The 14,067-nt window shown below is 41.8% G+C and overlaps 1 protein-coding gene across 3 annotated transcripts in view; it reads left to right on the top strand.

Moving 5' to 3' along the window:
- The first annotated feature begins 16 nt into the window (after positions 1–16).
- LOC119739407 (5-oxoprolinase-like) overlaps positions 17–14,067 on the top strand; it is a 47,845-nt gene continuing 33,794 nt past the window's right edge. The window contains exons 1-14 of one of the 3 annotated variants that reach the window (XM_038214351.1): positions 32–105; positions 626–704; positions 2,378–2,590; positions 3,528–3,719; positions 4,880–5,011; positions 5,759–5,865; positions 6,831–6,946; positions 8,773–8,905; positions 9,750–9,862; positions 10,081–10,169; positions 10,635–10,752; positions 11,532–11,674; positions 11,910–12,038; positions 12,872–12,984. In XM_038214351.1, coding sequence (XP_038070279.1) covers positions 2,420–2,590; positions 3,528–3,719; positions 4,880–5,011; positions 5,759–5,865; positions 6,831–6,946; positions 8,773–8,905; positions 9,750–9,862; positions 10,081–10,169; positions 10,635–10,752; positions 11,532–11,674; positions 11,910–12,038; positions 12,872–12,984 — 1,556 coding nt within the window. In that variant the 5' untranslated portion in view covers positions 32–105; positions 626–704; positions 2,378–2,419. Of the gene's footprint in view, positions 106–625; positions 705–1,694; positions 1,779–2,377; positions 2,591–3,527; positions 3,720–4,879; positions 5,012–5,758; positions 5,866–6,830; positions 6,947–8,772; positions 8,906–9,749; positions 9,863–10,080; positions 10,170–10,634; positions 10,753–11,531; positions 11,675–11,909; positions 12,039–12,871; positions 12,985–14,067 lie in introns of those variants that run through there. The other 2 variants (XM_038214350.1, XM_038214352.1) reach the window with 2 other exon arrangements.

The raw sequence follows: 14,067 nt of genomic DNA, 5'->3' as shown, positions 1-14,067 counted from the left end.
GATTTTCAACGAAAACATAATACACAAAACAGTGAAGCAGCTGAACTCTGGCGCCAGTTTATAAATACGCTGTAGTTCAGCGCGGAGGCGTGGTCGTGAATGAAGGTAAGCTAAGGAGGCAGGCTGGCCAGCTAAAAACACAGATTAGTGATTATTAAAAACATGGACATGATGGAGGTATGAATACTGTAGAAGAAACCAAAAATCAAATATTGAGATCATAAAAAAGTAGAAATGCAAACTCCTATCCTAGGTCTTATTTGGTGTATCCAGCGGGGCATGCAGGGGGGGGGGGGGGGGGGGGGGGCACTTTGCATAATCATAATGCCTGCTTAATGGTCAGTTTTGGTCATCTTGGATTTCTTGACTTTGGTTTTAATTGCCATGGCCGGGGGGGGGGGGGGGGGGGGGGGGGGGGAACCAATGGGGGCCATCCCCTGCGCGCCCCTCCCCCCTATTACTACGTACAATTGTATTAATATTTATAATCTGGCAGAATCTGGTAATGCAAACACCAAAGATCATGCTGAATGGCATTGTGTACACACAGCGCATGACTTGACTATTCCACACTGATGAGCAGTCCAAAAAACCTTGATCAAAATCCCATTGTGCACTCACACAGGGGAAGTCTACAGCTGTTGTAACAATTGTCAGCTGTTTTCACATCAGGCATATAATTGGTAGCACTGTTAGCAGTACATGTAAGTAGTTGTGCAGTATAGGCCTATACATGCATGTATTCAAACTGGTTTAACCCCATGCGCATGGGAAGCGGTCATGGCCGCGGCCGCTAATCCTCATTGGAATGCAGTTGCCAGCTGTGGTATGCCATGGCACACAGCTAGTGGGTAGTTCCACAGCTGCTGCTTTTGTGCAGTCCCGCTACCACACAAAGGCTGTGCAGTCATGCGGGCCACTTGCTCTATGTGTGGAGGAATGTCCCCATTATAACCGTCCTTAAGGGGTTAAGCATAAATGTCAGAGCTTGGTAGATCATGACCAAGTTTGATCTGACTGTCACAAGAGAATTTATGCAAATAAAAGGCCAGAGTATTGGTGCATAATGGAAATCTATCTATACTTTGAAATAGTGTAAGCACACTGAGCCTATAGGTTTTCATTATAGTCCAAACATGGTCCCCAAAAATATTGATACCAAGGTGTACATATAATATATCGGTACACACACAATAATTTTATTTAGGGCCTAAACCTCACCCCTAGATAATATTCCTGTTAATTGGCTTAATTGAATGCATCAGTTAGGCCAAAAAAAAAAAATAGTCGGTCTCTGGTCAGACCAAAGTTCCAAAATTGATGTGGCGACGCGGCAATTGTTGGTGTTTCCACTGTTCAAAGACACTTTTAAAATGAAAGATAAGTTGGACAAGAGAACTGAACATATTTACAGTGTCGTTTAGACTTGTATTGGTCTACAATTTATTTTCCGATGAATTTGTGGACTTTTTCGTTGTTTTTTTACTGCATTTTTCAAAAATAAAAAAAATAATAAAATCCAGGCGGCCTCCAAAAAGGAAGCGGGCGGGGACGAGAAACATGTTTTTTTTCTACTTCGCCTAATTTGGATTTTAATTCAAGAGTGGTGTACATTTCTAGTTGCAATGACTCGACAGTTTTAACGGTGACTTAGCAGTTTGTGAGACAGGCCTGCGTGTACAACATATTTGCAATTTACTTCAATCGAATTTGGTCGGATCACTTTTGGTGTATTGGTGTATGAAGTATGGCAGCTTTTTGTATTGCATACCAATCCTGTAAGTCATGTTTGTATTAATTGTCCAAAATTATTATTTGTAAATTCATATAGTTTCGTATATGTGCATGATACTGGAATAATACATTTTTACTAAAGTGAGCTAGTGTACTTGTAGTGTGTGGCATAACAGTTGTCCTAAGAAGGTACCAAGTCTAACCCTGCTACAGTGACATGTATGAGCTAGATGTACACAGGTGTCACTAGGGGATGTCAACACCCCCCCCCCTTCCCTTCCATTTATTTTTATTGGGGGTGTTGGTTTTTTGTGTGGAAAATCATTGTCCTGTCAGCAAAATCATGTGTCTGTCGGTAAAATCATGTTTCTGTCGGCAACAAATAGCGGCACCTATTGTCCGATTAACAGTGGCCAAGATCGTGTGCTTTGAAAAGCCCCCAACAATCGGATGGTGTCCAGCTCCTTGCTTTGTTGTCCTTACACCACTTTCTCCCCCCAATGAAATTAGTCTTGGGATCCCCCTCACTAAAAATTAAAAAGAACTGTATATGGTCAGTAAAGCTCTTTTAAAACTTGTCAAAGCATGTAAACAGTATATATTTGGGCTTAAATTTTTTGTATTTCCTTCATTTGCATTGCAGATTAACCCACGAGCAGGTTCGGTGTGACGGCATTTTTCAGTCATGTCCAGTCCGATGGCGGGGTTCCGCTTTGCGATTGACCGGGGAGGGACGTTTACCGACGTCTACGCCCGATGTCCAGACGGGCAGACCAGGGTCATGAAACTACTGTCGGAGGACCCTGGGAACTACCCCGATGCTCCCAGGGAAGGAATACGCCGCATACTACAACAGGTGAGTTACTTGCCTCAGATCATCAATCCTAGGGTTTAGATTTAAAGATATAGTCCATCATTTGTAATTTGTGCATTTTGTTCGTTTGAAGCAACAAAAGTGCTCAAGATCTAAAGAAGGGTACTGAACAACTAACCTGATGAAGTTTCAGCTCAGCTTCGGCTGTATATTCCGAGAAAAACAGCATTATAGGATCTCAATTTCAAATCAAAAGTTGCTGAATCATGTTTTGAATTGGGCCTGAATTCAACGTCCGAGACACGTTCTCACTGAGCCGATTGCAGCTACGCGATGTCGCGCACTGATCCGACAAATTATAGCAACCGCGCGTGCGTGTGCGTCGTGCCAATGCTTGCGCGTGCTTGGCCGAATAACAAAACGAACTACTAATCTAAATTTCCTACGATGCGTCTTAAGAAGCACCGTTGGAAAGGCCTTCTTTCGTTGATTACTTCAAAATGACAGCTTGCCAGAAAGAATAATTTCGCAGGGAGTTTAGTCCTCTTACTATCTTTCAACCAAGTATGTTTTTCAACAATAATTACGCCAGTTACTTTTCGGATAGCTGCACACGATGGACTATAGCTTTAAGCCTGTTAACCCTGGGAGGGATCTCCTTGTACATATTTTTGTCAATGTCAGGCGTTGGTCATTCTATAAACTTAGGGTCTAAAGTGTTGCATTTTGTACATGCACCTTGGTACTTTGTAATTTGCCATTCAAGAATTACGAATGACTGTACATCCAATGATAACAAAAATAGCATTTTTGGATATAGATCCATCAAATTAGGTATTCATGTAAAAAAAAAATTACATAATGTTAAAACGTCCATTGCGACTGCCTTAATTGACAGTGTTAATTGGCCTGCCTATGAGTATTAAAATAAAAAGTATTGAATTTTGTTGATGAAATGTTCATTTTGTTGCCAATGTAGGAGACCGGTCAGCTGTTGCCAGCTGACCAGCCATTGGACACATCGCAGATAGAGTGGATTCGCATGGGTACCACCGTGGCTACTAACGCTCTACTAGAGAGGAAAGGAGAACGCATGGCCCTGGTCATCAACAAGGGCATGAAGGATTTGCTGTACATCGGCAACCAGTCCAGACCCCAAATCTTTGACTTGGTGTGTACAATAGATCTAAACACCGCAAAAAAAGAAAGTCCACACTCATTGGAGGGATCCAAATGTTGAATCTGAATGTCTTATGATAACATCATTTATATACACCTTTGGGGAATTTTTTTGGATACATTTTGATACCCCGTTTGCTACCAAAGACTGTAAATCGTCCAAGATTGACAACGGTTTATGAGAAATGGTGCAGTTTGAAAAGTTGCAATTTAAGAGATACGCGAGGAGAAATTGCTGAGTGCCAACACACGTGCCCGTTATTCATTAGCCCCTATCGACTACACAGTGCCCGAGCAAAGCGCGGGTAATTCAATTTCACGTGCTCGCATGCATACAAGCACGGTGCGATTGATGTTCCCTGCCGTTCGTTTCGGGTAGTGTCACATTGTCGCACAGCAATTTCCATGTGACTCGCGCACTCTTTAAATTTGCAACTTTTCAAACTGCATCGTTTTTCATAAACCATTGTCGGTGTTGGACGATTTACAGTCTTTGGTAGCAAACGGGGTATCGACATGTAGCTAGCAACATTCCCCAAAGGGGTGTATAAATGACGTCATCATAAGACCATCAGATTGAAAATTGTGACCCCTCCAATGAGTGTGGATTTTCTTCAAAATCAATAAAATGACTGTTTTTAACAGTTAAGAGCTCCCTTCCTACATAAAGCAGGATTGACTGGCTGTGACTGCTTATGCAATGTGATACAGTGTTCCCTTGAAATAGCTCAGCTGAGAGTTAGGATGATTAGTCCCCCAAATTATTATATAATTATTATATTTTTGACTGTCTGTGGCTGTACACATAACAGAAGTTTTAAATAACTAGAGAGATAAAGCTATATACACAATGCACCGTAGCCTGTTGGGTGCATCCATGTTTGTGCACAAACCCACGGAAAGCTTGACATTTTGTACAGCTTTTGTGTGGCTATTTATAAAAAATTGATATTTCAGGGTGCCAAGCCAAAAAATACACAGAGAATTTACTGGGAATGTTTGACAAGAACTACATATTTCACTCTTTGTATTGTCACGTACTTTACACACAGTTTGGCTCCAACTCCTTCGTCTTGTAAGTAGAGATGTAACGATTCATCAATGTTTCAATCATATTCCTCATCTTTGAAAGATTATTGATATCTTCAACAGGAGATTGTGACCCCTGACATGCTGTACGAAGAGGTAGTGGAAGTATCTGGGAGGGTCATCTTGCAACAAGAAAGATGCGGGTTACCTAGGCGACAGGGCCTGGAGATTGTTACCGGTACAACGGGAGAAAAGGTGAGATTTAGGTGTTATTGACAAGTATTGTACAACATTTGCAAATATTCATAAACACAATTGCCAAATTATTTGGTAATAGCTCACTTGATTGTCATTAAATAATATCATCAAGCATCTTTTGCAGTTGGTGCATGTAGTGTGTGGTCTCCTTTCAGTTTTAAGAAAAGAGGAATTTCCTATCATTTTCAGTAAGGCCAAAAAAATAACGTAATAGTTCTGCTTCCGATTACCCTACCTACCCTATTCTGACAGCCCCTACCCTAATTTTTTGGGGGGGAAAATGAGGAAAAAAGCCCGAAAATCATCAATTACTACCTTTTACCCTTGACTACACGCAGACACCTCCATATGATCGTACACCCAAAAAATTTCCAAAAAAACGTTCCCTCCTACCCACCTACCCTATTTTCAAATGCCATGTAATCGGAAGCAGAACTACTTTTTTGGGGCCTAATCAACCAGGTTAAAGATTATTGGGCATGTTGGAAAAACAGCTTTTTCTTCAAATGCTACATCCTTTATTGAGCACTCTGGTTCAATGGAGATTGCTTTAGGATGGCTACCTTGTTCATGTTTTTGTTGTTTATTCAACAAGTGTTGAATCAGCTGCATTTTCTGCATTTCAAATTTTAAACCCAGAAGTTGAACTCAAAATCCTTTAGAAATAACTGAAACAAAACACCATTGTTGAGAAATTCAGAAAAGGGCCAATGAATGGCTGATATATCCTCTGTTTTCTTGCAGCTTGAGGTACGCGAAGACCTTAATAAGGAGAAACTCAGAGCCGATTTACAGAAGGTCCTTGACAAAGGCATCCGCAGCCTGGCTGTTGTTCTCATACATGCCTACACGTACGTATTGAACTCACCAGGGGCCTGTTTCACGAAACTCTTCTCATCTTAAGACGCATCCTACTGAAATAAAAACACCGTTTTTTAGAAATGGGCTTATGAAAGGTTGATATTTTCCTCTGATAAGGTTCAAGGGACATTTATTTTTTTGAAAACAAAACAGAATAACAGTCAATTGATAATCTGAATCATTCAGAATTCAACACCTTACACGTATCACCTGTAGGCCTGGGCGAGTAGTGGATTTTCCTACCCGAGTACTCGCAGAGAAATTACTCGTGAGTAGTCGAGTACTCACGAGCAGTTTTACTAAATTTCCATCAATACAGAAAATACGGTATAAACATAACTAAGAAGTAAGTTGCAACGCATGGAAGACACGCCACATTCAGCGCTGAGATATCCTTAACTATGCAAAACTTTGGCTCATTTTAATTGAAATTTTATTTGTTGAGAGAGTTAGTGGAATCCCAAGGAAACAGATGGAGGTAGTGATTCCTTTATTGCAGGCCTGCAAATCGTGAAGCTTGGGGAGTGGCCTGCTGAAAATCTTGTTCATTAAAAAAAAAACACCCAAGGCGCTGGAGATATATGAGACCCATTATGTAGCACCTTATAATGGTTTACAAGATGCTGCGGCGCATATTGCAGCCACTGCTAGAAACACCGGGGCAACTTCTCTTAGCGATAAGTGTTACTGGGTTCTTTAACGTGCATTACACAACACACGGGACCTACGGCTTTACGTCCCATCCAAAGGACGAAGCAATAATGGTAAAGTGCCTTGCTCAAGAGCACAAGCACCATGTTCCCACGGTCAGGATTCAAACCCATGTACCACGGCACACGAGTCGAACACCGTAACCATTGGACCACAGCACCCCACAATAATTGTGAAGCGCTTAGGGACTAAAGTATAAAGCGCTATAATGACCACCACATTATTTTTACATCTTTCGTCGCAGGTTTGAAAGCCACGAGCGAGAGATTGGCGAGATTGCTCGACAGATGGGCTTCAGTCATATCTCACTGTCCAGTGCTGTCATGCCCATGGTTAGAATGGTTCCCAGGGGATACACAGGTAATACACAAATACAACCCTAACTCCCTAGCATAATTTACATGTACTAGGAACCAGACCCATCCTGGCAGATTCCAACACCATATGGGAAACTGCACACACATATTTTTGACGTTGATTCTGGAGGTGTGCCCAACACTATGTAAAAGACTGTCAGTTTAGGGGTACTGTACCCATCCTGAGAGATTCCAACAAAAAAATGCCATTGGGTTTGATTGGTTGGGGGAGGTTAGGTTAGAGGTTGAGGGGAAGGAGTCCAACATAATTGGTGCCTCGGTGTCGGTGTTGGCTGATTTGACTTTCTTCTGACGCGAAGCCAAGGGAGATTAGTCCACATTAGCCAACACAGAGGAACCAGTCATTTTGCACTATAGACCATGATCATGAAATCAGAGTAGTTATTTCAGATTGTAAAGATTTGAGTTTCTCTCTTTGTTATGCCCCGCGGCGAAGCCGAAGGGGCATACTGTTTCCGCCTTGTCCTTCCGTGGGTGGGTGGGTGGGTGGGTGGGTGGGTGTGTGGGTGTGTGTGTGGGTGGGTGGGTGTGTGGGTGTGTGTGTCCGGACAAATCTTGTCAGCACGATAACTTGAGAAATACTTAACATATGAACTTCAAATTTGGTCTGTGTATTGTTCTTGGTAATCCTAAGAGGCCTATTGCATTTGGGGCCGAAAGGTCAAGGGTCAAGGTCACAGTGGCTGAAACAATAGAAATTTTGTCAGCGCGATAACTTGAGAAATACTTTACATATGAACTTCAAATTTGGTTTGTGGATTGTCCTTGGCAATCCTGAGAAGCCTTTTGCATTTGGGGCCGAAAGGTCAAGGGTCAAGGTCACAGTGGCTAAAACAAAAGAAATTTTGTCAGCGTGATAACTTGAGATATACTTTACATATGAACTTCAAATTTGGTTTGTGGATTGTCCTTGGCAATCCTAAGAGGCCTATTGCATTTGGGGCCGAAAGGTCAAGGGTCAAGGTCACAGTGGCTGAAACAATAGAAATTTTGTCAACGCGATAACTTGAGAAATACTTTACATATGAACTTCAAATTTGGTTTGTGGATTGTCCTTGGCAATCCTGAGAAGCCTTTTGCATTTGGGGCCGAAAGGTCAAGGGTCAAGGTCACAGTGGCTAAAACAAAAGAAATTTTGTCAGCGTGATAACTTGAGATATACTTTACATATAAACTTCAAATTTGGTTTGTGGATTGTCCTTGGCAATCCTAAGAAGCCTATTGCATTTGGGGCCGAAAGGTCAAGGGTCAAGGTCACAGTGGCTAAAACAAAAGAAATTTTGTCAGCGCGATAACTTGAGAAATACTTTACATATGAATTTCAAATTTGGTTTGTGTATTGTTCTTGGTAATCCTAAGAAGCCTATTGCATTTGGGGCCGAAAGGTCAAGGGTCAAGGTCACAGTGGCTGAAACAATAGAAATTTTGTCAGCGCGATAACTTGAGAAATACTTTACATATGAACTTCAAATTTGGTTTGTGGATTGTCCTTGGTAATCCTAAGAAGCCTTTTGCATTTGGGGCCAAAAGGTCAAGGGTCAAGGTCACAGTGGCTAAAACAATCGAAATCTTGTATTTATTCTGAGATCATAGGGATTAGGGATTAATTCATATAAAACCTACAGAAGACACTAATGCTGTCAATGAACATTCCATGTGACCAAGGTACATGTAAGTTGATGTTAAAAGAGTGGTGTTATGTCATGGGAACAGTCACGGTTGCGGGGCATTTGTGTTTGTAAACACACCTGACTTGTTTCATCTGTTTGTTGTTGACGTGTTAATAGTGTTGATGTTTTTCTCATACAGCGTGTGCAGATGCCTACCTGACACCGTGCATCCGGACTTATCTAACTAGCTTTGCGGGGGGTTTCCGGGACAATCTGCAAGGGAAGAGGGTGCTTGTCATGCAGTCAGATGGTGGACTCACCCCCATGGAAAAGTGAGTAGGTCCCAGATCACCAAGGAAAACAGATTGAGTTTACAAACTTTAATGGGCCAGCAATATATCCTACATGTACATGAATGTTTTTTAACTCTAAATCCCTACTGTCTTTTGCTAAGTACTGGACCAATTCGGCCATTTAATGCATGCTTTGCTTTAGGCCTCCAGGCCCAAGTCCATCATACTCCATCAATATTTAGTCAAACCAGGCCTGCATGACCAAGTCCCCAAAAATCCACCAAGATGGGGAATGGATTTTGATGGAGTTGGGGAAGTTAGGGTTAATAATCACCCTCAACAATTTAAAACCCTGGATTAGCCATGATTGCTTATCATGTCAGGACTTGAATGTATTTTCCAGGTTCAATTTATCCCGTGCTAAGGCAAAAAAAAAAGTCTCCGGTTTCTGGTATGGAGCTTGCCCCAAAAGTGGTGCGGCGACGCGGCTTTTTTTTCCTTTTTCTTTTTCCTTCAAATGTGGGCTGCTGACTACAAATATATAGAGGCCACATAAAGCTTATACATGGACTCGATCGTAATCCCACACGTTAAAATTGTGCAGCAGCAGGATTCCAGTCAAACCAGTGAGTTTGGCGGTTCTGAGACATCATCTTACATTGAAAAAAAAAACTTTTTAATTTTGCCGACGCGCATGGCTACGGCGACGCGCGCGCATACCAGAAACCGGAGACTTTTTTTTTGGCCTAATCATGCACTTGTCATTTTTCCAGGTTCAATGGTTCCATGCTAGTAAGGATTTGACATGGCTTGACTGTGTTTTCCAGGTTCAATGGTTCCCGTGCTAATCAAGGATTTGACATGACTCAATTGTATTTCCCAGGTTCAATGGTTCCCGTGCTATTCTATCAGGACCAGCTGGGGGAGTGGTAGGCTATGCTGTCACGACGTACAAGAGAGAAACAGATCTGCCTGTCATAGGATTTGACATGGGAGGTAGGTTACCAACCGATAGCAATGGTTGATGATATTTTTCTCTCCCAAATCCCATGCTCGTGAAACTTTTTCGTCGCGTGCCTGGCAGAAGGGCGTATACGCTTACGCCCGTTTGTTTTGGATATCCAAATATTCGGACAAATGCAGTTTGGAGTAATCCAATTCTAAATTATTTGAAAATGGACAACCCTAGCTTGCCTTGTCTTGATACTTTTCAGGAACATCGACCGATGTCAGCCGCTATGCTGGGGAATATGAGCATGTCTTTGAGACAACCACGGCAGGGGTGACAATCCAAGCACCACAGGTAATTAAAGTTAAACTCTTCCCTTACTATCTGCTCCGTTCACAAGTACCCCCTCACCGGCAAAGAGAGTACAGTTGGGGTTGACCGACCGACGCCATCTTGCCTGACTGCAATTCATTTGTTGTGAAGTGCGGCCACTGCGTGTACATAGTACAAATCCCCTGGTGTACGTGCGTCACACACAAGGAACTGTACGCGTCAACCAGCGAAATGTCCCGCACATGGGACGTCGTTGCTAAGTAGAAGGGCGCCCTCTTCGTCGGCGCACGAAGCTCATGGGCGAATACTGGTTCCCTCACTTATGTGCCAAAGTACGCAGACTGAATATGCACCAACGTGTAGTGTCTTCGTGTGGGCAACAGCGTTCAAGTCTCCTGGTGGTCTCCCCCAATTCCCTTTGTAACTCTTGAATATTTGAGTACGCAGTCCATAGAAAGTTTGACAATCCCACTCTCTTTGTTTCAGCTGGATATCAACACGGTGGCAGCCGGTGGAGGTTCGCGGCTTTTCTTCCGCTCTGGACTGTTTGTGGTCGGTCCAGAATCGGCCGGGGCACACCCTGGACCCGCCTGCTATCGCAAAGGTTGGTGGTCATGGAATTTTTCATTGGTTGTACCATGAACAAAATGTTGGCCCCATCGAGTATTTTGCATTAAAAAGTAATGCAATCAAAATCATCACATGTCGGGGAAAAGTCACAACACTAATATAATCTCATTGTCAATTATGGTGCAACAGGCAACAGTCATCTGAGTCTGACAAATTTCTTAAAAATACTTGCATGAGCAACAAAAGTTGCAACATGTAGGATATAATACTAGGATTGGAATCGGCAACCTCTGGATCACCATACAGAATCTCTATTGATAACATTGTTATAATCTGTTGACCAAAGGATTAGTGCAAATTTATTATTTATTAATAGGTCCTGTTATAAACAAGTCAGATGAAGCTATCGGCTTCGATAACGCACATGTATAGAATACAAACGCAGATATGCAAAGAGCCGTACAAAAGTCGTACAAAGTTTTGAGATTTCCATAGGTTTGTGCACAAACATGGATGCGCCCAGCACGCATCACTTTGTACATCGAGTCAGCGCTCTGGTAATTTAATATAGCTCTATGGCACACCTCTCAAATAATAAAAGATCTTGTCGTCCCCTTTAATTTGATACCACATTTCAGGTTATGATGCTTGTAGTTCTGAAGATTTGATAAATTTTCCACTTGTCAGCCATGTCAACGTTTGTGGGGAATGACCCATGGTCATCTTTTCGTAGACTATTGCAAAAGTAAAGATTTGCAAAACTGAAAACAGCGCTCTGGTTTAAGTATCGTATACATTTTTATCTTCATGTAGGTGGACCCCTGTGTGTGACAGATGCTAACCTTGTCTTGGGTCGTCTGCGTCCAGAGTTCTTCCCAAGTATATTTGGCAAGACAGAGGACCAACCATTGGACATGGAGGCGTCTGTCAATGCATTCATGAAACTCACTCAGGAGGTAAAATATTGTTTGTTAAAATTTATTTACTACGTAGGCTCGTACAAAAAACTGAACAATTTAGAACATTACCTACCTGAAGGACAAATCAGCTGCCCAGTGCAAACTTCAGTGAAGAGCACTGAGCTATATTAAAGTTACATTACCTGTCTTAATTTTGTACAAAAAAATTGTGTAGTGACAGCATCCTCCTCATTCACTCAAAAATATGGCCAATTGTCTTTTCCGTTTAAAGGTGAACGAGTTCTTGGCCTCCCAGCCGGAGGGAACCAAGAAAGATCCAATGAGCATGGAGGAGGTTGCCATGGGATTCATTAACGTTGCCAACGAGACCATGTGTCGACCAATCAGAGCTCTGACTCAGGTAATTATATCTCTGGCTTATTATCACTCTATTAAGCAAGTCTCGTAAAGCTGCTCCCTAATCAGTGTAAGTCACAAGGGGAGTCAGTCAGTCAGCCAAGCTCAAAGAAGATACTAGGCTTGCCTCGGGGACCAGCACACACTGTTTATATCTTGTTGGCAAAAATATCACAAAATAAGAAACAAAACATTTTTTTGAATCTCTAGAATCATGTAGAGCACAATTACAAAAATGAACGGCAGCTGTTCTGTACATGATGAGTTTTAAAAAAACCGAAACCCAAATGTCGGGACTATTATTTTATTGAAGTTCTGCATGTAGCACTTTCAAAATCTAGTTTATGAAAGCCCATTTCGTAAGCTTTCTTTTAGTACAAGAATCATTCAAATCCCTCATGTACTTTTCAAGTTACGGAATTTTAAACACAACCACCGTTTTAAGGTTCTGTCCACGGATCACCAAATAGGTGTGCCTTCTTTCAGCAAAACGAAAACAATTCACACGCATCCCTATGTGATTTGTTTTCGTTTTGCTGAAAGAACACTTTAACCTTCTTGTGTTCCGAGGACAGAACTTTAAAACGTTGGTTGTGTTTAAAAGTCCGTAACTTGAAAAAACCATAAGTGATTTGAATGATTCTTGTACTGAAAGAAAGCTTATGAATTGGGCTTTTATAACCTAGATTTTGAGAATGCTACATGCAGAACTTCCTTAAAACAATGGTCCCAACATTTGGGTTTCATTTTTTTTTTTACTCACCCCGTACTTTACAAGGTTAAGTCTTTGCCCAAGAGGCCCAATATCTCAGGTCAGTTGTTATTGTGTCTCTTCAGGCCAAGGGGCACGACACCTCGCGCCATGTGCTAGCCTGCTTTGGCGGCGCAGGAGGCCAGCACGCTTGTGACATAGCCAGGTCATTGGGCATGTCAACTGTCTTCATTCACAGGTCAGTTGTACCCTTCCTCCCTGTTCTCTGAACGCACTGAAAAAAGTTGAAGGTTTTCATGGTTTACTCATGTGAGGCACTCCAGGTGACCTGAAACCGAGGGAGTGTTCCAGTCATGCGAACGTGTTTGTGTTCACAAGCTAGGACTTGCAAATGTGACAACCGCAAATGGAACGATAATGTCATAGAAAAAGTGTTGTCAAAATGAACTTACTGGGAGGGTACAAAATGCAGACTCTTATCTCCGACAGGATCATTACGTTCACTGTTCGTGTGTTGGCCATATCGAAAAACATAGTAAACGGCTCAGGAAGACTGTTCGCCTTTGTTGGTTAAGGTAGAGTATATCATTTGCAGCTATCCAAAAAGTAACTGACAAAATTATTGTGAAAAGCATACTTGGTTTAAAAATAGTAATGGCACTAAATCTCCATGTGAAATTATTCTTTCTGGCATGCTGTCGTTTTGAAGAAAACAATAAAAGAATGTCATTTCGAAAGATGCGTCTTTAGACGCATTTTTGGAAATTAGTAGTTCATTTTTAATTCGGCGATGCCCTGAATGAGTGCGCTCAAGCGTTGACACGATGCACACGTGCGCACGGTTGCTGTACTTCGTCAGTTCAGTTTGTGACGTCGCGTAGCTGCAATCAGCTGAATGAGAACGTGTCCTGGACGCTGATTTTGGTCGCAATTCAAAACATGACTCGGCAACTTTTGAATTGAAATTGAGAACCTAGAATATTGTTTCTTGGAATATACAGCATTCACTGAGCTGTTACTTCATCAGGTTAGTTGTTCAGCACCCTTCTTTAGGTTTTTAGCACTTTTGTTGCTTTTTAACGAAAAAGCAATGCACAAATGATATACCCTACCTTTAAAGGGAATGTACCACATTTGCTTTTGCTGCAATTTTCAGAAATAAATGGATTTGGAGGATTAGTATGTTATAGCAAATATTGTTAAAATGACTTGTTTCACGATTTGGGCTTGTAGATGCTGAAAAACCAAGAAAACCAATCATGTTCTTGTAGTCTGGTTCCCTGACCCCACTTAAGATGAAACAGAGCAATTTATAAACTTT

The sequence above is a fragment of the Patiria miniata genome, unplaced genomic scaffold, assembly GCF_015706575.1.
Source record: "Patiria miniata isolate m_02_andy unplaced genomic scaffold, ASM1570657v1 HiC_scaffold_30, whole genome shotgun sequence".
NCBI lineage: Eukaryota > Metazoa > Echinodermata > Asteroidea > Valvatida > Asterinidae > Patiria > Patiria miniata.
Note: the sequence above shows the minus strand (reverse complement) of the source record. Positions and strands in the feature narration are given on the sequence as shown.